The sequence below is a fragment of the Gouania willdenowi genome, chromosome 6 (assembly GCF_900634775.1).
Source record: "Gouania willdenowi chromosome 6, fGouWil2.1, whole genome shotgun sequence".
In the NCBI taxonomy this organism is placed as follows: Eukaryota; Metazoa; Chordata; class Actinopteri; order Blenniiformes; family Gobiesocidae; genus Gouania; species Gouania willdenowi.
The window spans coordinates 62,578,655-62,605,180 of NC_041049.1; the positions used below are offsets into that span (position 1 = coordinate 62,578,655).

General features: G+C 37.2%; 1 protein-coding gene across 1 annotated transcript; it reads left to right on the forward strand.

Annotated features, from left to right (window-relative positions):
• The first annotated feature begins 700 nt into the window (after positions 1 to 700).
• Positions 701 to 25,004, forward strand: LOC114464977 (asc-type amino acid transporter 1-like). Its single transcript, XM_028449670.1, has 12 exons — positions 701 to 918; positions 2,892 to 3,068; positions 8,628 to 8,832; positions 11,479 to 11,630; positions 14,848 to 14,973; positions 15,049 to 15,202; positions 16,419 to 16,542; positions 18,218 to 18,321; positions 18,405 to 18,501; positions 18,614 to 18,763; positions 21,563 to 21,740; positions 24,278 to 25,004. Exons 2-12 carry the CDS (start codon positions 2,936 to 2,938, stop codon positions 24,406 to 24,408), a joined length of 1,554 nt encoding a protein of 517 aa, XP_028305471.1. The 5' UTR covers positions 701 to 918; positions 2,892 to 2,935; the 3' UTR covers positions 24,409 to 25,004.
• The last annotated feature ends 1,522 nt before the right edge of the window (positions 25,005 to 26,526 follow it).

A 26,526-nucleotide genomic window follows, 5' to 3' on the forward strand; every position in this document is an offset into this window, starting at 1 on the left:
CATATATTTTAAATCACTATATTGTATGAACAATATAAAATATACAAACATGTTATATTGTACAAACAATATGATTGTATATCATCTGGACAGAAAATGCCATACATTTTTTTTGTCTTTGTCTAGTTCTGAACAAAAGCTGCGTCCAAGGAGGACGTGTAAATCATGCTTTACCCCTCAGCCTTTTGGTTTTTCTGGCTGTTTCCCCCACCGCAGCAGCACTGAGGCTCTGCCGGCACCGGGGCCAGGCTACAGCCATTCCACCACCAGGCCCAGGCTGCACCCATTCAACCACCAGGCCCAGGCTACAGCCATTCAACCACCAGGCCCAGGCTACAGCCATTCAACCACCAGGCCCAGGCTACAGCCATTCAACCACCAGGCCCAGGCTACAGCCATTCAACCACCAGTCCCAGGCTACACCCATTCAACCACCAGGCCCAGGCTGCACCCATTCAACCACCAGGCCCAGGCTACAGCCATTCAACCACCAGGCCCAGGCTGCACCCATTCAACCACCAGGCTCAGGCTACAGCCATTCAACCACCAGGCTCAGGCTACAGCCATTCAACCACCAGGCCCAAGCTATAGCCATCCAGGCTCCAGCCATCCACCACCAGGCCCAGGCTATAGACACCCAAAACCATGGCCCAAAGAAAACCCCTGTGATGGAAAAACACTTGATTTTTTTATCAGATGATATGTCTGTAATAAAGAATCAACAAAAACAGTTAATCGAGCTAATGGATCAGGTCAGTAAGCTGCTTGTTGAACATGCTGAAAAAGACAAAAAGATTTCTGATTTGGAGAGGAGAATTGACCATCTGGAGCAGTATTCCCACATGAATGATGTGGTCATCAGTGGGCTGAAAATTAAGCCCAGGTCATATGCCAAGGCAGTGACTGCTGACAGTGGAGGTGAGCCAAGTGAAATGGAAGTTACTACTGAACAACAAATCTTTTTTTAAAAGAAAAATTCGAGATTCAATTTTTTTTTCAATGCACTGCAGACATCAGATATATTGTCAAAAGTGCAACTTTATTGCTGTGATCCTCAAGAGTTAAAATGCAATGAACAATCCCAAAATAAAATGTAAATGAGGCTCTATCATTCAACAATTTCAAGCTTTAACCCAGATTTAAGCAAATTAAGTGCAACAGCAACTTACATTTTCTGATTAAGAAATCAGATAACTACATATTCTTTAACATATAACATTACAATTAAAAAATTAAAAACTCTTCCCTTAGCATCTCAGCATAGTGCGAATAAAAAATTAAACATGCCTGTGGCACACATATAACCTACTCAAAGGGTAAACAAAGAGGGGACTGGCTCACATCGCGCTACTGTAACTCACAAGGACAGAACCCAAAAAAGTTCAAAAAAACTATATATATATATATTCCTCCTGTTATACATTCTACTTATTTGTACAATATATTATCATGTTTGTACTATATAAGTATATGTTTGTACAATATAACAATGTTTCTACTGTATAATTATATTGTTTGTACAATATAACATGTTTAACAGCAGTGATTCTCAACTGGAGGGTCAGGACCCAAAATTAGGTCGCAGACCTGTACTTGGTTGGTCGTGGACAGATGGTCAATAATCAATGAATAATTAATGTCTCATATTGGACTTTTATTTTGACAGGCATGCTGTAAAATGCATGTCGCACAGGAAAATATATAGATTTATGTTTAAAAAATTATTACATATGTGTGTTTTCAACAGCTGTTTTTGGAAAAACTAAATTTAGTTGGTTGAATATATATATATATATATATATATATATATATAAAGGGTTGCGATTTAATGACTGTGGTAAAATGTGGGTCCCAGGGTGAGACAGGATGAGAACCCCTGTTTTACATTATACTATATTGTTCATACAATATAATATCATTTTTGTACATTATAATTATATTGTTTTTACAATATAACATAATGTTGTACAATATAATTATCCTGTTTGTACTATATAATTATATTGTTGGTTTACAATATAACAGCATGTTTTACAAAATACTATATTGTTCATAAAATATATCATTTTTTTACATTATAATTATATTGTTTTTACAATAAAACATAATGTTGTACAATATAATTATCTTGTTTGTACTATATAATTATATTGTTGGTTTACAATATAACAGCATGTTTTACAAAATACTATATTGTTCATAAAATATATCATTTTTTTACATTATAATTATATTGTTTTTACAATAAAACATAATGTTGTACAATATAATTATCTTGTTTGTATTATATAATTATATTGTTGGTTTACAATATAACATGTTTGTACAATATATTATCATGTTTGTACTATATAATTATATCATTTGTACAATATAACAGTATGTTTTACAATATAATTATACTGTTTGTACTATATAATTATATCATTTGTACAATAAAACAACATGTTTTACTATATAATTATATCATTTGTACAATATAACATCATGTTGTACAATATAATTATACTGTTTGTACTATATAATTATATTGTTGGTTTACAATATAACATGTTTGTACAATATATTACCATGTTTGTACTATATAATTATATCATTTGTACAATATAACAGCATATTTCACAAAATACTATATTGTTCATACAATATATAATTTTTGTACAATATAATTATATGGTTCATACGATATAGTGATCCAAAATATTTTTTCCCTTGTAGCCAGCTCTACGCTTCCGTAGTTTTGAGCGTGCTATATCTCTTAATATTATATTAATTATGCATTAATAGTGAAGGTTACAGATGTATGTGTAATGTTTTCAGATGTCAGGGTGTAGAAGTGTCGGGGCTTCCGGGGTCCCTGAACGCCTCCTTGTTTAATATTCTGTGCTTAGATCCGCAGCTCGTTGCGCAAACGCGGCCCATTGACGCCTCATGAATGCGGAGGAAGCAGCAGAAGGAGCGGGTGGAGGACATGGAGGAGCACAGCGGCAGCACCAGGAGGAAAGACCCGGAGAGGGTGACTCTGAAGAAGGAGATCGGCCTGCTGAGCGCCTGCACCATCATCATAGGTGAGACACACTGGGAACACTGGTCACTTTCAGCTGTCTTTCACCCTCGTGCTATGTGTGGGTCAAATGTGACCAAATGAAAAGTTTTTTTTTTTTTTTTTAATCCAAAGCTGATCTGATCTTTGGTCGATCACTGATCATATGATCAATTATTAAAAAGTCATTAACTAGTCCTGGAGCAGTAAGTGTTTCTCATTGAACTATTGTAACAACTTTGTCACAAAATGTTGAAATAAAATAAAAAATTAATTAATTAATGACTAACAACACGTGACTCAAACAGCCTGTGATTGGTTCCTGACAGAAGTGGCTCATTAACTCATTAGGGTATAAGGCCAAAGAGCGTACATAGATCCATAAAGTACAATATTTTCAAATGAGGAAAAAGACAAAAACTATTATAACTTCATTATGATTTATTTGACGTTTAATGAGCTTTTCAAGTTTCAAACTGAATAAAATAAATAAACAAATAATTGGGGCATAGGCATCGGCAGACCCCCGCAACCCTGAAAAACAGGATAAAGCGGGTTTGAAAATGGATGGATGGATGGATGGATAATAGGGGAACATGGTGGATTAGTGGTTAACACGTCCGCTTCACAGGTCCTGGTTCAAGCCCTGGGGTGGACACTTGGGTCCTTTCTGTGTGAAGTTTGCATGTTCTCCCCGTGCTGGGTGGGATTTTTTCTTCCGGGTACTCCGGCTTCCTCCCACAATCCAAAAACATGACTGTTCGGTTGATTGGAGTCTCTAAATAATCCGTAGGATTAAGTGTGAGTGGTCGTCTGTGTATGTGTTGCCTTGCGATGGACCGGCGCCCTGTCCAGGGTGTACCGCTGCCAGCGCCCACTGTGAGCCAAAGATAGGCACCGGCAGACGGGTTTGAAAATGAATGGATGGATGAAATAAGACTTACAAAAACTTTAAATGACATCACATCCACAGTCTACCATAGACATGCAGCTACACAACATGCTTCTGCTGCAGCTAGTTTACCATAGGAACAACAATAGACGGTAGACAGAGTCAACATATCGGAATCTGAAGGAAAAAACAGATTAGATGCAGGTTAGTTCAAATTTCCCAACATTACAACTCGGACCCCTCACGACGAGACATCACATGATCGGACGATCTCGTCAATTAACTAAATGAGTTCAACATGAGATTCATTAAAGAAAGAACTTTACGGACTGGTTCAAGTGCAACAGAAACTTGGCTCAAGGACTTTTTAAAGTCACTCAGCTTTTGCTCACCTCAGCATTTAAAGTGACAAAGTGGTTCCTCTGTATCTGACTTTGGAAAGAGTCAACATTCATGTCTCTAAAAGGATGGACATCATGATCACAGATATCTAGGGAATAGATCTGTTCCTGCCTGTTAATACAGATATAAAGAATAGATCTGTCCTTTGTCACAGACATTCAATTCAATTCAATTCAACTTTATTTGTTTTAGACCTTTAAAGAGTAGATATGTTCCTTTCTTTTGTTACAGACATTTAAAGAGTAGATCTGTTCCTGTCTTTTGTTTGTTTTAGACCTTTAAAGAGTAGATCTGTTCCTGTCTTTTGTTTGTTTTAGACCTTTAAAGAGTAGATCTGTTCCTGTCGTTTGTCACTGACTTTTAACGAGTGGATCTGTTCCTGTACTTTCTCACAGACGTTTAAATAGTAGATCTGTGCCTGTCTTTTGTCAGAGATGTTTAAAGAGTAGATCTGTTCCTGTCCGTTGTCAGAGACGTTTAAACAGTAGATCTGTTCCTGTCCTTTGTCAGAGACGTTTAAAGAGTAGATCTGTTCCTGTCCATTGCCAGAGACGTTTAAAGAGTAGATTTGTTCCTGTCCTTTGTCAGAGACGTTTTAAGAGTAGATCTGTTCCTGTCCTTTGTTACAGATGTATAAAGAGTAGATCTGTTCCTGTCCTTTGTCAGAGACGTTTAAAGAGTAGATCGGTTCCTGTCAGTTGTCACAGATGTATAAAGAGTAGATCTGTTCCTGTCCTTTGTTACAGATGTATAAAGAGTAGATCTCTTCCTGTCCTTTGTCACAGACATTTAAAGAGTAAATCTGTTACTGTCCTTTGTCACAGATGTTTGAAGAGTAGATCTGTTCCTATAACTCCTTTCAGTTCAGAAGCACAAACATCTGTTTGTTCCAAAGTGGGATAAACCATAAAGTCATGGTGTAATAATCAATAAATTATAACTATTTCTAAACAGACACCAGGAGTGAACGCATGTGCTCAGTGCAGAAGATAAAATGTGTTTGCAGTCACAGAGCATCTAGAAAACAAGGCGTATGTCCATCTATAGATCAAGTCCTCACTAACTAATCCTTAAACACGTCCGTCAGCGAGCAGTGTGTTCCTGCGCTACTGCTGGGACGCCGCAGGAATGCAGCCATGTAGAAGGTGAGCTGCTGACTTCCCACCTCTCACACACTGAGGGGCTAATTTATGTTGGGTTATGCAATGGCTGTGTGTGCCACTTGGGTGCCTTCTGCTGTGCTCCTGGTAGAGCTGTAGAGTGAATGTATTGGATGTGCTGGTACCTCACACTGCACACTGAGGCTGTGGGCAGGAGCCATTGTTCTCACACTGAGCTATGGCCGTTCCATCTTCCTCCAACACACTCTCTGTCAGCGTACTTTGCTTTATTCCCACATATATACTCAGGTGGAGACAGTTGGGATAACTGAACCAGCATCCATTTATCGTCCCATGAGGGTTTTTTGAAAACAGAATGTACTTTTCACTCGAGGTGGTCGATTATTACCAGTATGACGACTTATTGGCTGATGATTGACCTTTCGTAAAAGCCCCGCCCCCCTTATTTACTTTTGCAATGTCTGTCAATTTCCTGAGTTTGTCTCTTCTGTAATGGCTGGGAGAAGTCTACTGGTGCGTGTTAGTGACCTCAAATGCAATGAGCACAGCCTTGTGGAGCAGTCATGCTGCTGCCCTGCTGGGTAAGTTTTCTTATGTTCTATTGTTCGTATCATCTAATGGGGATCTTAATAAAATAAACTGTTACATTAGCTAGCTAGCTGAACCTATAGTTGACCCAAGGCTAATAAGATAGCAGATATTAATGCTGCTAAGTGCTAACAAAGCCTGTTAATATAGATTTGGAGACTTGTATGCTTCAGGAGGATGTCGACGAAAAATTCAAGTAATATAATATATGATAGTAATATGATAGTTGCTGTATACTCCTGTCGTCGCCATCAATGTCATCCCCCCCCCCCCCCCCTTACAAGGTACATGAACATATAGTTATGTCAAGGCACTGTGATATCTTAAAACACCTTATTTAATCAAATCAAATCAAGCTTTATTGTCATTTTTCTGAACATACACATGAGTACAGATAAGATGGGATAACATTAAAAACATACACATCTCCCATATTACACAGACATGCATACCTGACATGTTTTTATAGATTTCTAGTTCATTGTAGACGTCACTCCAGTTGTTTTTGGCTTTAGGAACGAAAAAAACACGACTCCCCCAGCCAAACTGGGGTACCTGATATCCGACCTGAACAAGCCATGAACACACCGCTTCATCATTGTGCCTATGGGAGGTTCTCCTTCTACAGCTCTGAGCATGTCAGACCTTGCTTATATAGTAACGTTTGCTCGGACGTATGATTGGACCATGACTGTTTGTGGGCGGGGTTTTGCGAAAGGTCAATTGCTCATTTCTAAGGGTAATATTTCCAAGGTCATATTTTAAAGTAACATCAAACATTAAAAATACAGAAACAAGTACTGGAAAACACCAAAAGGACATACAACAAGAAAAATAAGCAAAGTTACTCAAAAATTAGTAAATAAATAAAAATCACACAGCATTTTTTAACAGCAAAGTCACCAAAAACCCACAAAATGACACTAAAAACAATTTCCAGAGAAGATGCCATCAAGTTCAGTTCAGATGAACTGTGGCCGGGCCCGCAGAATTTCTCCGCGCCGAACAGCACGTACCACGTTCCTGAGAATTCAGTCAAATGACTCGGTTCCACTGAGTAAAAAAAGGTCTTCAAGAGGCTCTTGACATTTGCTCATAGAATATCCATGTCAAATTACAGCCTGATTCAACGAGCATTAACGGAGGAGTAGTCATATGAAAAGTGGGGCCCCCTGGTACCCCCGTGGCACATACGGAGTAATGGGCCCCATTCATATATTGGTATGTGTCGAGGATTTGGTACCACCAACTGTCGCAATATTTGACTCACAAATAAATGAGAAAAAAACTTTAATGGAAATTGCTAAAAAAAAAGGGGCGGTGGGCCCCTAATCGAATTGTGCGAGGCTTAGTTCTAAACTATGTTGAATTTCCTTTGAAATTATACATCACGCGACTATGTTCCCATAAATATGGAAATTACCGGAAATGAAGGGTGGGTCCCCTGGTCCCATTTATCCCATGTCATCATATTCATTCATAGAGTATTATCAAAATGATAATTACGATTATTTTGATCAATATTGTAGTCACGATTATATACACAATTATTCATCTTGTTAGGTAAAAATCTGTTGTTTTTATTGCACTACTATTGAACAAACAATATGTGTACAGTTTACAGGGCAAAATGAAGCTTTAAAATGGAATTATCGGAAAAAAAACAAGAATTTAAAATGTACCAAAGGCTAACAGAGTAAATACACTATTGAAGAGTGCAGAGCCCATATTGTAAATATAAATATTGCAGACGATCAAGTTCATTCAATCGTGGCAACCAAGATTGTGATCATGATTAAAATTTGATTAATTGTGCAGCAACTACTGTACATGCTACTAAACTTACTTAAATTTATGTAAAGTAAAACAAATCTCCCTTCAATAATAAGACAGGGTTTTTAAACCAGCAAATTACATATATTTTACTTGTAAAAAGCTGGTACATGGAAATAAATTAAATCTGTTTCCCTCTAAGAACACCTGGATAATTTAGCACTCATTATAGATACAATTAGTAGATAAAAAGATGCAAATGCTTAATTAAACCCAGAGCAGCTTTGAGTTTAACATTTTAAAAACATTTTTAAAAATTAAACCATAAAACTAAGGGACCTGCCTAACAGCAAAAAGCTCAAACTACCAACATTTTTCATTTAGCCTCAAGAGAATCATGTGAGGAGACTGAAAATGAGTCGTGCTGCTGAAAATCCATTTACAAGCAGCTTCGCGGTTGTTGGTTTGCGTCTTTTTACGTTGTGACGTCATTTTCAAAGGTCCTAAAAGTAACAAACTCGTTTTTAAAATGTAAGAACTAGAAAGTACAAATATTTGTTTAAAAAAGTAAGAAGTAAAAGTAAAAAGTCACCAAAAAATAAAAATGTAAAAAATACTCAAGTAAAGATCAGATACCAAAAAAAAACTACTTAAGTATAGTAAGTAGTTGTACTTTGTTTCTTGTCACCTCTGTCTGTCAGACTGTGGAAAATGTAGGAGAAAAAGACAGTATTTTCTTTGGAACATGTTGTTTTATTTTGTAAATGTGGAATTGGCTGCAGGTGGTGATGCTTCTCTTCTTCCTCAGGGAACATCATCGGCTCAGGGATCTTCATCTCTCCTAAGGGTGTCCTGGAGCATTCTGGTTCTGTAGGGTTTGCATTGGTCATTTGGGTTCTGGGAGGATGCATCGCTACGCTGGGATCGCTGTGCTACGCCGAGTTAGGCGTCACCATCCCCAAATCTGGAGGCGACTACTCCTACGTGACTGAAATATTTGGAGGCCTTATGGGGTGAGTGTGAATGTGATGCTTCCATTGAATTCTAAGATTCCAATCGTTTAGAAACATATTGAGACTGTCCGATCTTTAGGCAGAGATTTTTTATGTACAGTATTTGATTTTTTTAATTTATTTTTTTATCCTCCAATCTTTTTGTGAAGACTGGATTAATGTTTTGCTCTTGTCCCCTTTGTGTGAGTGTCACTTTGATTAAAAAAAGCAGACTTTAACGTATTCTAATAAATCAGAGACAGTTTAGAATAAAGGACAAATGAGAATATATATATAGATACAAAACCAAAAACAAACTACACACTACTACACACTAGAAACCAGGATTGGGGTAAATTATAATTGTAATTGCGTAATTGATAATTAATTATAATTATGGCATTATTATAATTGTAGTTGTAATTTTAAAAATCTGTTGCTGTCGTTACCGCAATTAAATTGTAATTGAGTTTAGATAATTGACTTTGCAATTGTAATTGCCTTGAAAATGTTTTTAAAAAATTGTCAATTATAATTGAACACAAAACTGGGGAACCATGTTATAGTTCTATGTACAGTTCTAGACATATGTAGTTAACAATTATTTAATTATTCATATCAAGCTTTCCCACATTTTACCATTTAAAAGAAAATTAAATCGAGGGGTATACTCACACAAAAAAGGCTCAGACGCCCTCACCAAAAATATTAAAACCTATATTTCCATTGATTACGAAGCCTAACAAGGTAATCAATAGATAGGAAATAAATTAGATGATAGATATTCGTTTTTAGTGTTTTTTACAGTCGATTTAGGACCTGTTATCATAAGAGATGCTAACAGAAAGCTAACACCAGAGGAAGGTTCACTTTTATTAGGTTATTTATTTCGGGCTCAGTAATTGTGATTAATTGTATTTTAACTTTAGTAATTGAGAACGTAATTGTAATTGACTTCCTGAGGATAAAAAATAATTGAAATTTAATTGTAATTGGGAAAAATGCTGGTCACTGTAATCATAATTGAATTGTAATTGACGATTGGTAATTGAAGACGTAATTGTAACTGAAAAATTGTATTGAACCCAACCCTGCTAGAAACAAACAAAAAGGACAAAGAATAGACAAAAAGGACCAAAATACAATAATAACGGACAAAATGGACTTAAAACACACAAAAGGATCCACAAATACTTTAAAACAGATTAAAAAAAATGACCAAAATCAATCTAAAAACAGAAAAAAGGGACCAAAACATCAAAAAGGACCAAAATCAGAATCACTGAAAACAGACAGAAAAGGAGCAAAAACAACTAAAATGAGACAAAATGGACTCAAAACAAACAAAATAACCAAAAATATACTTAAAATAAATAATAGCAGATATATTATGCTGTCTTAATGATCTGAATCTGTTAGTCTATTCCGGCATTGATCAATTGATTTAATAATACATGTGATTAGTGCTTTAAATGGGAAAGTAAGTGCCTCTACTTCCCTTTATGACCTGCCGTCAGTCTGTCATCTACATATTGGACGAAAACATGGTGATATTTATATATCGATCTATCTACTGATCTACTGTATATATCAATAACAAAAGAAGAAATGCCAGTTTGAAATCAAATCTACATGAACTAAATTCAAAGTTGGAGTCACTTTGATTAACTTTAAGTCTCATGGCCTTAACGTAGACATGAAAAATAACGTTGAACAAAAATGAAGTTATAAAATAAAATCTCCTCAAAAACATAAAGACGTGATAAGTCCCATTTAGACCTAAGATTGGAAATAATAATATTGTTCTCAACAAGCTTATTATTGTTACAGTTTGGACAAGTGTGACCTTAGTGAGCGGTGTGGTTAATTACATTTATTACAATTATGACATAATTGTAATTAATCGTAATGTAATTGTAATTGAGTTTAGATAATTGACTTTGTAATTGCAGTTGACATGGGTATCCATGTTACAGTTCTATGTAGTTAAGAATTATGAAAATATCTTTCATATCAAGTTTACCTTTTAGTTCTCTTAAGGATCATTTTACCATTAAAAAAAAAAAAAGAAAGAATGAAATCGAGACACAAAATAGGTTTCCACAACAAAAAATATTAATATCAATATTTTAATGGATAACCAAGAGATGAAAAACCAATTGGATGATAGATAATATTTTTCAGTGTATTTTACAGCTGATTTAACACATGGCTCAAAATGGACCCGTTATCATAAGAGATGCTAACAGAAAGCTAACACAAGAGGAAGGTAAGGTTTTATGGGCTTTTTTTATTTCAGACTCAGTCATTGTGATTAAGTGAATTTAAATTTAATTGAGGATGTTATTGTAACTGAATTTCAGGGGGAAAATAATAATTGTAATGTTAATTTTAATTGGGAAAAATGCCGGTCAACGTAATCATAATTGAGCTGAAGACATAATTGCAATTGAAAAATGTAATTGACCCCAACCCTGGTAAGCGTCGCCCCCTTAAAGCACTGCCTGTGATAATGCTCAGACTGTGATTAGATGCTGTGTGTGTGTGTGTGTGTGTGTGTGTGTGTGTGTGTGTGTGTGTGTGTGTGTGTGTGTGTGTGTGTGTGTGTGTGTGTGTGTGTGTGTGTGTGTGTGTGTGTGTGTGTGTGTGTGTGTGTGTCTGCTCCAGGTTCCTCCTGTTATGGAGCGCCGTAATCATCATGTATCCCACCACCCTGGCTGTCATCGCCCTCACCTTCTCCAGCTACATCCTGCAGCCCGTCTTTCCAAACTGTGTCCCCCCGTACATGGCCACACGCATGCTCTCTGCAATCTGTGTGTGTGAGTGTCCACCTTCACACACTCGTTTGTGCATGTTTGTTGATGCCGATCGGAGGGAGGTGCACGTTTGTTAGGCCAGATGCTGATGCACTGAGAGATTTATTAGCTTGAATTATTAATGAGGGAGAAGATTCTATGATGGGATTGTGCTGATGTTTGTGGGTATTCTACTGCTGTTCTTTTGTTTGTTCTTTTGATGTCTCCATACTTACAGTAGTGGCACTTGTGTTTCACAGTAATTGAAAAATTTTGTTGAGGTTAGTAATTTTTTGTAAAAAGGCTTCATCTTGTATCTTTTTTGTTATTTTGTTGTCCCATTGTTTCATTGTTCTATCTTGTTGTTTTGTCTTTTTTTAAATATATGTTTATATTATTTATTTATTTATTTATTTATTTCCGTTTCTGTCACTTGCTTTGCTAATGTTTTATTGCAAAACCTCAGAATGAGCCAAGTCTTCATTTACAACTTTCAGTAACTAGTCTATACTCAAAGGTAGGAGGTGGATGCAGTTTTATGTTTTTGTATATTTTGGTCTGATTTTGTAATGCTTTGTGAGATTTAGTGTCTTTTTGCTATTGTAATGTGTTTTGGGGATGTTTTTCTGTCGTTTTATAGCCTGTACTACGAAGCTGGATAAGTATATCCCGGATATCTCTCCGTTAGCTGGCTTCACCTAACCAAACATTCTCTATCAGAGAACAGAGGTTTATTCCATAAAGCAGGTTATGTTCAAACTCTGAGTATGTTCAGGCTCAAATGAGGGAAACTCTGAGTATCCCATTCCTAAATGCGAGTTATGTTCTTCTGAGTATGTTGCCATGGCAACATTGTCCGTGAACTAAACCTGGTCGCTGGCAGGTTTTATCGAAGAAACCCTGGGGTTCTAGCTGGCTCCGCCCACCTGAACACCGTTTCTAAACACTTTAATGAACCTTAACACTTTTCTCTGAAACACATTAGTAACATCACACGCCACAGACGTGCTCACATCATTACTAATGTTGTGTTGCGTTATGTTTTTTTTTTTTGTGCAAACGGTTGTTTTCTTTAAAACATTGTGGATACAGATCATTAAGTGAAAGTCACTGAGAGGTTGATCTGCATTAAAACATCTACTGTCGCCTGTAGTAAAGTTCCCTGAATACAAACCTGTGGATAATGTAAAGGAGGAGATGAAAATTTAAATAAATCCACTTTTGAAGCTTGATTGTTGTTTTATATTGTTATACAGTTAAATCTGTAGATTATACATCTTTAAAGGTACGATGGCACAGTGAATTGTGACGCTCCTTTTGGAAGCGATGGGTCGCGGGTTCGCGTCCCGCTTCAGTTTTTTTTTTAATGACATTTTTTAGGACATCGAGATGATGCTGGTGACAAGATTACATTAAAAATCAATATAATTGATTCTATATCAAGCGGCAGTCACTGTCTTTATAGCCAGTGTAACGGGAGGGCTCTCTATGCAGCCACATTTTATTCTTATTATTCACCGCTCGTCGCGTCACTGAAGCAATAAAGTGATGAAGCGACCAAAAAGTGTGATTAATTACGGATGATTTAAGCCACTATAGTCACTGAAGACTGAACGCACCTTTAGAACAGGCTTATATTCGTCAAACACCATCTTATTTCGCCCATTAGGATGAATAAATCACTCTCTTCCATTTGGTTGCCATGGCAGCTCGAGTAAATCTCTAATCCATTAATATTGTCTCGTTATTGCGCGTGTGCACGTAAGTTGCCCAAGGTTTACATACTCAGGGTTGATTAACCCACTTCATACCAGCTGTAATGGAATCCGATATCCAGAGTTTCCCATCGCTGGGTATGTTGACCCAGAGTTTATGGATAGACTCAGAGTTTGTTAACCCTCCTTTATGGAATACCCCTCAGCTGTACTACGAAGCAGGAAATGAATATGCTCACTTAAGCAAGGTGATTTCAGACAGATTATGTGCACGCTTCTGTGACAGGGGGAGATTACAGCGTCAGACCAATCACAAGCAGATAGTACTGTGTAGAGCAACTTACGTCACAATTGAGGAATAATTCTTTCAAAATATGAAGAATTAAAATCCATAATTCAGACCAAAAACAACACTGTTGCTGCAGAAAAATAATCAAGGAATTAAATGTAGGAATTGATGAGTGTTAATGCTAAAATTAGTGAGATTATACAATATCAATTCATGGGAGAGTAAACGGACACTCAGTTTCACTTTTACTTTTACCTTGTCTGTGGTTCTGAAGTGTTCATACTGCTCAGCCCACATCATAAGGTGGAATATATTTATTTTTTATACAGCCTGTATTATCTTACAGGACTGAGGCTCTCAGCGTCACCACAGAATACATGAACAAATGAATGAATGAATGAATGAATTTATCGGTCTGAAAGATCCCGACACACGCAGGCTTTATCAGCTGACTAATGTAGGTCAGTCCATCAGACAAAAATATATATATTTCCGATAGCAGGGGTCTCACCCTGGGACCCACATTTTTCCACGGCCATTTAATCGCGAGCCACGTTTTTCAAACATAGTTATTGAAAACACATATTCTCTTTTTTAAAACTTAAATCTATATATTTTCCTGTGCAACATACATTTCACAGCATGTCTGTCAAGAGAAAAGTTTCTTTCAAAATAAAAGACAAGTCCAACATGAGAGATTAAGTATTTATTTATTTTTGACCAGCTGTTCGCGACCCACTCAGTACAGGTCCGCGACCCACTTTTGGGTCCCGACCCACCAGTTGAGAATCCTTGTCCTATAGGATGTCATCGTAAATGAAAGGATTGCACTGATGCTTAAATATTCTCTTTCCTGTCAGCGTCACATCAGATCCATGCAGCGACTGAATGTTCCACCTTTTCTTGGGCAGGTCGTTTTCCAAGAGAACTGATTGGTCAGGAGGCGGGACTTTAGTACTCGCTCAGATCTTATCCACTTCATAACCTGGTCCCGACTAAGTTAGATGTTCAGCCTAAGTTACCATGGTGATTTAGTCTGGTAAGAAGTTAGCCAGTGTCGTAGTACAGGACACACCGATTAAATCCAGGAAGTTAGCGCGATAAGAGGAAATCCAGCTTCGTAGTACAGGCCCATTAGTGTCTTGTTTCCTTATTTATCTTTTTTGTTATCATTTTATATGTTTTTGTTGTTGTCATTTTATGTTTTTTTTGTTGTTGTCATTTTGTGTGCTGGCAGTGCTGCTGACCTGGGTGAACTGCTCCAGTGTTCGAATGGCCACCAGAATCCAGGACATCTTCACTGTGGGGAAGCTGATGGCTTTGGGCCTCATCATCGTGGTCGGGCTGATTCAGGTCTTCCACGGTAAATTTCTGAGCTTGTAACAACAGCAGTGATCTGCCCCGAATCACACTCAGACTCATTTTGTAAAAATCACAGGGAACTACGAGGCGCTGACGCCACACGTGGCCTTCGCCATGGACAGGATTCCCTCTGTGGGACAGATCGCTCTGGCCTTCCTCCAGGCGTCGTTTGCCTTCAGCGGGTGGAACTTCCTCAACTACGTCACAGAGGAAGTGGTGAACCCGAGGCGGTGTGTGTTTAACTTATAACTTAACTCTTATAGCTTCTCCGTTCAACCGCAGTAAATAATGGCAAAAATATCACAAAACACAGCCAAAAATACAAAATTGACAACAAAATTACAACGCAAACACACATATGATGACAAAAACACACAAAATAAACAAACAGAATTACTCAAAAAAACACACACAAAATGACAACATAAAAATACTCAACAATAACACAATTTCACAAAATAAAACCTACAAAATGCCAAAAAACAGTTATCTATCAATGCATCACCATCATGTTTGCTTGTGTCCTCCAGGGTTGGCGTCAATTACATTTTTCAGTTACAATTATGTTTTCAATTACCCATGTTCAATTTCAATTTAATTACGATTACAGTGACCAGCATTTTTTCCAATTACGATTAAATTACAATATTTTTTTTTTCTCAGAAAGTTAATTACAATTTTGTTCTCAATTAATAAAGTTAAATTACAATTAATCACAATTACTTAGATTGAATAACCTAAATAAGCTGTAAAAACTAATATATATATCGTGTCATTTATTTCCTATCCATTGGTTACCTTATTAGGCTTCCTAATCAATGAAAATATAGGTTTTTGTATTATTGGTGTGGCCGTCTGAGCCTGTTTTCTGTCAGTATACCCTTTGATTTCAATTTTTTTTTAATGGTAAAATGTGGGAAAGCTTGACATGAAACATATTTTATTAATTATTAACTACACATGTGTAGAACTGTACATAGAACTATAACATGGTTCCCCAGTTTTGCATTAAATTATAACTGACATTTTTTATAGAATATTCATGGCAATTACAATTACAAAGTGAATTATCAAGACTTAATTACAATTTAATTACGATTACGATAGCAACAGATTTTTTTAAATTACACAACAATTACAATTACAACACAATTTTAATTATCAACATCGTGATTACAATTATAATTGACGGAAACCCACATAAAACAACAAAAACACACAAAATGAATAAAAAAAATCACAAAATGACAACATAAAAAATATTTAACGATAGCAAAATTTCACAAAATAAAACCCCACTTGATGTTTTCAATCAGTGCATCATGTTTGCTTGCGTCCACCACCATTATCAGCTGTTTGTGAGTGTCAGCCCACACACATCCTTCTCAGCATGATGAACTGCCTGCCTGGGGTTGACTGTTACCTGTGATCTATGCATGTGGTCAGGAACCTACCTCGTGCCATCTACATCTCCATTCCACTGGTGACCATTGTCTACACGCTCACCAACATCGCCTACTTCTCGTCCATGTCGCCTGAGGAGCTGCTGTCATCCAATGCTGTGGCCGTAGTGAGTAAAGAGCTCATAGAGTGAAGGGTTGCTACTGGTTGGGACTGGGCCAGTGTCTGTCCCACAGGTTTACCAGGGGCTTGAAAAACGAGTCCAGGTCAAACTGCATAGGTGCCAGAGTCCAGTCCTGGAGAGCCCCTGTCCTGCATGTTTTAGATGCATAGCTGCACTACATTAATGGTGTCATCATGCAGCTCCACAGAAAGCAACTCTGATAAAGCAGGATAGCATCTATAGCGGCCCTCGGTCGAATTTTGTCTGGCCCCCAAAACAAAATTGTAATTCATGAAGTTGGAAGGTATATGAAGGCCAACATAGCACACAGAACTCCAGAAACACAGAAAAGGACAATAAAATGCACAAAATGTCAACAAAAGTACACAAAATGATAACAAGGACACACTAAACAACTACTTAAACACAAAATGACTACAAAAACAACAACATACACTAAAGGACTTCAAAGACACACAAAATGCTAACGAAATTGCACAAAATGACAGAAGAATACACAAAATGACAGTAACACAAAAAATATAACAAAAACACAATGGATACACACACAAAAAGGCAACAAAAATGTGCCTTATTGACAAGAACATTGACCAAATGATTCAAAAACACACATGTCTAAAAACTCAAAAAAACACCAAGAAAACGCACACAAAAGGACTTCAAAGACAAAAGTATTTGTGCTTTCGTGTGTTAATGCTCAGATTGGTCACTATTCTAAATGCTAACAAATATGTTGATAATGTGGCCCTCAGATCAGACAGTGACATTTTTGTGGCCCCAATCTGATAGAAGTATCCGATCTCTGATCTATAGCATGCCAGATGGGGGCTCTCTGGAGCAGACCTGGGGGTATTTCATCAAAAAACCCAACTCAGGTTTTTTCCAGGTTTAACCTGAGAGTCCGGCTCAGTTAAACTGGGCTGTAAATGGAACAGCTGTTTCTTCAAGGAGAAAACACCTTAGTTGCTATGGGAACAGTCTGTGGCGCAAACCTGCTCCCAATGGGGTTTAAGCAGCAGGTTAGGTTTAACCTGTTTAATAAATAAAACTATTCAGGAGGCACTAAATGAGCCTTTTTCAATTTTGGGATTGGGACCCCATGTGGGGTCGCCTGGACTTTAAATGGGGTCGCCTGAAATTTCAGAAAAATTAAAATATATTTTTGAAATTTTTTAATTATGATTTTCTTAATTAAAAAAAACACATTGTTAAACAATGGTATTATTATACTTTCACTTTGTGAAATATAAATCTAGTTAAACTGAAATGCAGTGAATCATTTTTTCATCTGAGCTCAAACATGATCAAAAAACGAATTCTAGAAAAAAAAAGTCTTTGAGGTTGCCAGAAATTCTTGATGTCATATTGGGGTCACAATCCAAAAAAGGTTGGGAACCACTGCACTAAATACTGTTTCTTTCCACTTATTTAAAAAATGAGATTCTTTAAAATGTGTGTTATCACTCGTTCATTCCATCATTATGCTCTATAGATGTTTTTTTTCATACAATTCTGAGCAAAAAATCAGAAATGAAACTTGGTACTTGAACCAAAAAAGTTTGAGAACCACTGGTGTACACCTAAGGTTGGTGACACCTCCTGCCATACACCACTCACTGTGATATTGAGTCATCATTGATCATGTCGATTCTTTCTTTAGACGTTTGGAGAGAAGCTGCTCGGCACGTTCTCCGTTGTCATGCCGATCTCTGTGGCTCTGTCCACCTTTGGAGGAATCAACGGTTACCTGTTCACGTCCTCCAGGTGAGCCCCAGTGCTGCTTGTGTCTGCTCCCTCCAAACATCCAAAGCCAGTTCCTCATCCTCTCCTCGTCCTTCTGCTGTCAGATTGTGTTTTTCAGGGGCCAGAGAGGGCCACCTGCCCAGCCTGCTCGCCATGATCCACTACAAGAACCGCACACCTATCCCAGCCCTACTGGTCTGCGTATGTACGATCCCACAATAACCAACAATGTTCTTTAAAAAGGCTTCTCATGTGCTTTATTCCATGGATTGCTACCATACAGGTGTAAGCTTTTCATTGGTTTGTGTTACAGTGTACTGCTACCATTGTGATCCTCTGCATCGGAGAAACACACAACCTGATCAACTACGTATCATTTATCAACTACCTGTCGTACGGCGTCACCATCGCCGGGCTGCTGCACTACCGCTGGAGGAAGCCTAACCTCTATCGACCAATCAAGGTACAGCCAACCATTGTCTGTGTTAGCCATGCTCTGGTCCAACCAATCAATAAAAAAAAAAATTCTATCCTTCATATATCACTAGCTGTGTTTCCATTACAGAATTTCGCAAAATAAAAGCGATATTTCTAAAAGTCAACAAAGTATAATTGCGCTTTGAACGTGCTTCCATTGAAGGTCGTTTTGGAGCCCCGCAACTCCTGTGAAATCTCATCCCGCGAGACTTTGCTGCAGGAAGACGGACACTCCAAACCTCCTTATAACACTCTGTATTCCTTTGTTGTTTCACGACTAATGTGCACTAATAATTTTAAAGTATAATGCTAAGAAATGTCCCGGTCTCCTCTTCTGTCCACACGTACCACATCATGTTTACTCGGAGAGAAGTGGTCATGTGACCAGGTATGTCAGGTCATGTGACCATGTATGTCACGTTCTGTGTGTGAAACGTCTTAAATTCCTCCTCATGACAGCGTAAAAATCTTTAGCCATATTTGAGTGTTTTTTCGAAATTCAGGTGTTTTCATCACCAGTTTTTATTTCACTATTTCGATTTTGCAAATTTCCAAGGGTTATGGAAATGTAGCTACAGATGACAATATATCATAGTTGTTTATCGTAGTTGAAAAATAAACTAGATTAAAATGAAAAACGTCTCCTCTGTGCGCACACGTTCATGTTGATGATGTCTTTCCAGGCGAAAGAATAGGAAATCTAATGTTTTCCTCTGGTAATCTTTTTTGGAGTCTTTTTTGTTGTTGTGTGTATTTATGGAGGTTTTTTGTTTTCCTGACAGTCTGTGTAGCAGCTGGTATGGCTGGGTTATATGGACCAAAACTCATATCCTCATATTTTTTCTCAAAATGATGATATACAGTATATGATATGAATCTTGATATTTTTAACTTAATAAAATCTTACCAGAAAGATAATTATGGCTTCAATTTGCTGATGAAATATGCCACACAGACACATTTATTAACAAACAGCTGCACAATACGTACCACTTTTGGTTTTTTCTCCTATAAGGGACAGCACGTGTGAGTGAGTTCTGTATTGTGGCTTGTTTAGGGGAAGCTCAGGGTTAGGATGCACGTGCTTTTTATGTTCTGAGAAGTAACAAAGGTAGCGACTTTTAAAAAGAGTATTTTAATACAAAATAAGCTATAAATATATATATATATATATATATATATATATATATATATATATATATATATATATATAGATATCTCAGACATATGGAAAAATTGTAACATTGTTTGACTGTATTCTATGGATAGTATTAAATACTTGTATGGTGTGATTTGTACTGTGTGGTTGTATAAACACTAACAAGTAAAAAAATTTCCATATAGGCAATATTTTCATTTTCTATATCTCCATAATAGAAAACTCGATATATCTTGAATCACGATATATATACTCTGTGAAGGCTGTCACATTTTTCTTTGCTCCCACCCTCTTTCCTATTTGCCCTGCTGCTTGTTTTGGCTGCTGTCTTATCTCTTGTGGATCTAAGATGAGACTCTCTCTGCCTTTATCTAAAAATCGAAATTATGGAATTGGTCTGCTGGTCTCTCAATGCAATCGATCAAATTTTTTTAACTCAAAGACCGGGCAGAGGTGAGCCTGCATGTCCGAGCGAAACATTTGCAGCCGGATACACGATAGATTCCTGGAATAAGTGGAAGGTCGTGTGTCTGTCTGTGCTTTCCGTGGAGGACATCTACACGATTGGATTTATGATAGCAGGGATGTTGCTGATTGGAGCTGGCAGCTTTCTGATCTATCGCAAAGTCTGTACTATGTCAGCAGCTGTTTTAAGAAAGGCTGCCAGCCATTGCTGAAGGATGGGGCAGAGCACTCAACACTCAGACTAATGTGATTAACTAACTCAAAAGTAAGGCTTCTTTGGAGTGTTTACGCGAGATTGAAACCAGCTTGGAGCGGCTGAGTGCTCGGCTTGCAGTTTGAGGCCACATTATTTGATTTACTGCTGGAGACCAAAGACTCAAGGTTACCGAATCTGTGCGAGCCTGAATCAAAAACAATGAGTTTATCACCGTCGGTCTCCCTCACACGCCAGCTCAAGGCTGTGTCTTCTATTTCAACGCGAATGTGTGCAGAATGGATGCTCCGCCCCCCTCCAGCCCCCCTCCTCTCCCCCCATCACCACCTGGAGTTTTGTCTTCTGAACGAGATCTACTAAGGTCGACACACATTGTGTGCGATTGTACATCATATCCGGCCCGTGGTTGATATGGGAGAGGGGAGAGCAATTTAGAATTTTTTTTTAATCTGTTTTATTTTTTTTTGTGTCCACCAGGACACAAAATGTGAAAAAAAACCCATCCAGTCATTTGTTTGTGGTATGTGTAAGTCTTATAACATAGAGAAAATTGCCCTGTTTCAAATTTTCTACATTTGTGACATCACACATGAAATTGGGATTCGGTGTTGCCAGATCAGATGGACAATTTCCAGCACTACAAAAACCTCATTAAAGAGGAAAATCAAAGAAATCAGGTGAGAACTAATGTAATCAATCAAAGCACCAGAATCAATGACTTTACGTCACATCCGGCCAAACGTGGCTGCTTCCAATTAATTGTATTTTAATGTACAAAACAAAAAAAAAAAAATTAAAAATTCAAGGATGTTTTTATAATTGTGCACATATTTTGTTGTGTTGTCTTATATACATTTCCACGACAGGTACCATTTAGTAATTTGGTAGATAATTACTGTATGTTGCTAATCAATGTGATTAATTGTCTTCTCTGTGATCTTTTTCAGGTAAGCCTGGTGGTTCCAGTGTGCTACCTCATGTTCTGGGCGCTGTTACTGGGATTCAGTCTCCACTCTGAGCCAGTGGTTTGTGGTGTTGGGCTGGTCATCATGCTCACTGGAGTACCCGTCTACTTCCTGGGTGTCCATTGGAAGGAAAAGCCAAGGTTTATCTACAGCTTCATAGGTGAGTTCTCTGACTGGGTTTCCCTGCTACTATTTATTTTATTTTTATTTATTCAGTTTATTTCTGACATGGTTACATTCACTTTTTTTTTCTTCTTTCAATTGCTTTTTGTCACAAATAATTAAAACAGAGAAAAAACAGACTAAAAGAATAAAAAGCAGTCTTTATCAGACTTACAGGACTATAAAGGACAAAAAACAAACACAAATAAATAAAAACAGTGAAAACAGAAAACAAAAAAAAATGTTGAAAACAAAAATAGTGAAAACGCAATAAAAACAGACATATGACAGGAATGTCTTTTTTAAATTGTTTTTTATTAACACTAGAGGACAGTAATATGTTAGTCATCTTACATTAGTGTTTTCAGTATATACTGATAAAATCATTAGAGGAATGTTAATTCAAACATTTTCTCTTTTAAAGGTCCAGTATTTTGCTATTTTTCACCTATCTCCATTTGTTCTAAGAACAACAGCAACATAGTATTTGAGGTTTATTTTCCCAAACTCGCCTGTTTTCTGGAGTTTTAGCCCTCTGAAAAGTCACTTGCAGAGCACTCCTAAAAACAGGCAGTTTTGGGCCTTATTGCAGATGCATGGTTAGGCGTAAACACGCGCTACTTTAGGGGCTGCTCCAGCATGTGTGTTTATTACAGAAGCAGCAGTAAATCATTAACAGTCTTCCTTCTTCTCGTCACCTCTACTGACTTGTCCAAGCGTCGCATTGGGTCACAAACATTACAGATCATCCTATAAAAGCAATACCAGGTGGTATAACGGCTACTAAAAGTGGAACTGATTATGAGCTTTCGGGCTGCGCCACAGGGAAGTAAACTCTCAACTGTCAGTTGTTTCAAACACTCACATGAGATGCTACGCCGCTTTCTTGTCATCCTCACCTCTTCTGGTCACAGAAATAGTCCATTTAAGACGATAGTCCATTGTTTTGTCCGACCGCTGCTTTGCATTAGGTCACAAACACGTCAGATCATCCCATAAGGGTGATACAAGGTGGTATAACAGCTACTAAAAATGAAACTGATTGTGAGGGCTCTTCGGTTTATCTCTATACTGGATAATCTATTTACCGAACGTAAAGATATTAACTGTATCATCAACCTGCTGTCGCTTTGTTTGTTTGACCTAGCAGGTAGTGTGAGAGGGAGGAGCTCACACTCTTATATAGGGTAGGAGGAGCCAGGATTGTCAGGAGGAGGAGTTTCCACGTTTTGACGTCATAACGCGAGACAAACTCAACTGGCCCGTTTGGAACCGACTTTTTACAAAATGTGGAATAACAAGGGAGGGAGGAAACAGAACTTTTTCAACATTGGCCCTCTGAATGAGGCTAAAGGAATGTATATCACTGTAGAAAAACCATTATAAAGTGAATTTTTCATAATACCACCCCTTTAAACCCACTTTAGGTTTTATTTATTCAGTCTGTAGATGAAACACTGACACGTCTCCATAGTACCATAGTATGGTTAGTCATCAGAGAATTGTAATAACATCTTTCATTTATTTATAGAATGATTGATAAAATTATTAATGATTTATTGTTTTCTCATCAGTTAAAAAGTGCCACAGTACATAACAGTGTTACAGTATCACATTTGTCCATGTGGTGGCGCTGTTGGATTACTTAATGAATATTAGCTCTTTTCTTTTTCTTTTTACAAAATAAATAAAAATTAGCTATTATCTTACCAAAAGTGATATAACAGATTCATCAAACTCATCAAACTGATGTGAGTTTGATGCACAGTTGCGTGTATTAATCAGTAGCGTTTAGGTTTAAAGTGTCTGTGGCTTTGTTTGGCATTACCAAGGTTCCTGTGGATCCTTAAAAAGACTTAAAATTCATTAAATTCAGACCTTAATTGTCATTAAAATGCCTTAAATCAATTTTTAAAAAGTCTTCATGTTCAACACATTAGTAAGTATGATTTTATGATTGTAATGCGTCTCACATTTCAAAATAAATGGTCACATTTGTTTTTTAAAAAAATTATAATTTACCGTAACTTTGCGCAATCACAACAGCGGAACCAACAAATTAAATTAAATTGAATTGAATTTATTAATGAAATTGAATGAAAATTGTTTTTTTCTGAATGGCTTTTCTTAATAATTTTTATTTTTTGGATTTTTGTTGTTGTTTCATATAATTATGGATATTTTTGTAGCCATCTTGTATGTTTTGAGTGATTTTTTTTTTTTTTTGTGTGTATTTTACTGCCATTTTGTGTATTTTTTGTGTGTTTTGTGCCAGTTACATGTCTGCACCAGACACTGCAAAAAAATTGACCCTAACCCTATGTACTGTAATTGATGTGGCGTCCCCCCCCCCCATTTGTGTTTACTGTTAAGTTGGTCTTAAATTTAATTTCAAATGGCATTAAAAAGTCTTAAATTGAATTTGGCTGACGGTGTAGGAACTCTGATTACGTTCCCACAATAAAGAATTCATGCCAGCATATGTTTAAACACATGGGACCTGTGTCTGTATCTCATGTTTGTCTCCTCCTGCAGAGAGAGCGACGTATGTGGGCCAGCGGCTGTGCTTCGTGGTCTTCCCTCAGATCGACACCACTGACCTTCCCAACCCTTTGGAATGGACTGACCGCTCATCAGGAAAGAGCCGTTTGTCCAGCAGCTCCTAAAACTCTCTGCGGGGATATACATACGAGGACGATCCCTCTGTGTTTCTGCTCCTGGACTCACGCTCTGGGAACTTCACGTCGGACGTTTTGACCCGCCTTTCTCCCATCCTATGTGTGGGTCTTTAAATCTCAGTCATCGGTCACAGTCTGACATTTATTCCTCTTCGGAGCCACGACGGACAGTGCAAACCTACCTGCTGAAGCTGGGATCTTTAGTGCCTTGAGATATTTTCACACAAGTGCATGTAAACAGTTATAGAAATGATGTTTAAAGCCCTTCTAACTTCTTTCATCATGTAGCACCTTATGAGTGTTTAAGCGTATATACGAGCCTTAGATGCTAATAATGTCCTCTTAGTCATAGGAAACTCATTCATTTAACATGACAGTGTTTCACATACAGTGCTGGAGGGCAGATGTCCTGCATGTTCAAAAAGGCTAAAAGGGATCTGTCTGTTTAAACCACAGATTGAAATATATGAGGAAGAGGGATAATTGGTCACCTTACTACCGCTGTGGCTAATTATCCACATCATAGCCATTAACTACCCCCCCCCCCCCCACTTCCTTTTCTTATTCAGCTAATAACCCACACTTGGTTGTAATGAAAAGTGGTTTGTCCCAAGAGCGTAATAACTGTGTTCAAACATCGGGAATACACGAAAACAAATGGGATCAACTCCCAGTTGCTGTTGTTCTCGACCAGTGTTTCTCGAATGGGGGTAGATGTACACCTAGGGGTACGTGAATGGAGAGAGAATGTAAAATTAACAAATGAAAGCATTAAAAATATGGGGTTTTATAATGTTTATTTTTAGTCAAAAATGACAAAACATTGCCAGCAACTCACAAAACAACAACAAAAACACACAAAGTAAGATGATAATAATTAATAGTAAAAAAAAAAAACAAACAACAAAATACACAAAATGACAATAAAGACAGTATATGAGAGAAAAAGACACAAGATCACCACAAAATACACAAAAATAACAGAGAAACTTACAAAACAACATAAGAAACAACCAAATGACACCAAAAACACACACACTGAGATAGAGAATAATTTAAATAATACCAACACACAAATGACAACAAAAACAGACAATAAGAGAAAAATATGCTGAATAATAAAAAGAAAAGACAAACAACAACAAAACACACAAAATGATGATAGAAATTATTTTAATTAGAACATAAACTGAAAATACAAAGGGTCAGTCTTGGTCCCACATCAGGAGGGAGGTGACCGTAAACGATTAAAACTATAGAAATAAATCTATTCAGCAGACACTAAATACTGTTTAATTGAGTTATTTACAAAATTAGATTCTTTAAAATGTGCTATCACTCATTAATTCCGTCATTATGATCTGTAATTGTTTTTTCATAGAATCCCGAGCAAAATGTTGTAGTCGGACAAAGCGAGTACTTGGATTCCGAAATAAGAGAAAGGGGGTACATGAGCCAAAAAAGTTTGCGAACCACTGCTAAAGATGGGTCGGGACCTAAAAATGGTTTGCACACTCATTCACAGTGGGTCTCAGACCTTTGTCTTTGCTACGAAAAGAAAAACATCTGTTGCATTTATTTCTCTGCCATTTACAGAACCACTGATAATGTGCTGGTCATTCTGTTTAGTGTTTACCAACTAAAAAAAAGATAAAGAAGTGTAACAGTTGTGAAAAATTCTAGGTTTGAGGATGAGATTAATGCTAACATTTTGATTTGTAAAAATAAAACAGATAATTAAGAATAAAATATTTCTAAATTATATTATGTTTTACAGCAGGGATGGGCAAACTTGTCACAGCGGGGGTCACAAAAATGTGATTGTATCTGATCTGAGGGCCACATGATCAACATTTATGTCTGCATTTGGAATAATGACTGATCTGAGCATTAATACAGGGGGTGGGGGAAGGGTTTTGTCTTTTTTTGTCTTTGTGGCTTTGTTGTTGTTTTGTCAGTTTTCAGTCACTTTGGCCCTATGCTACAAATCTAGATAATTATATCCTGAATTAATTTCCGTTAGCGGGAAATTGTGATATTATTCATCATATTAATCCATTGGATGGGATATCCCAGTCTAATGGACTAATATCATAAATAATGTCA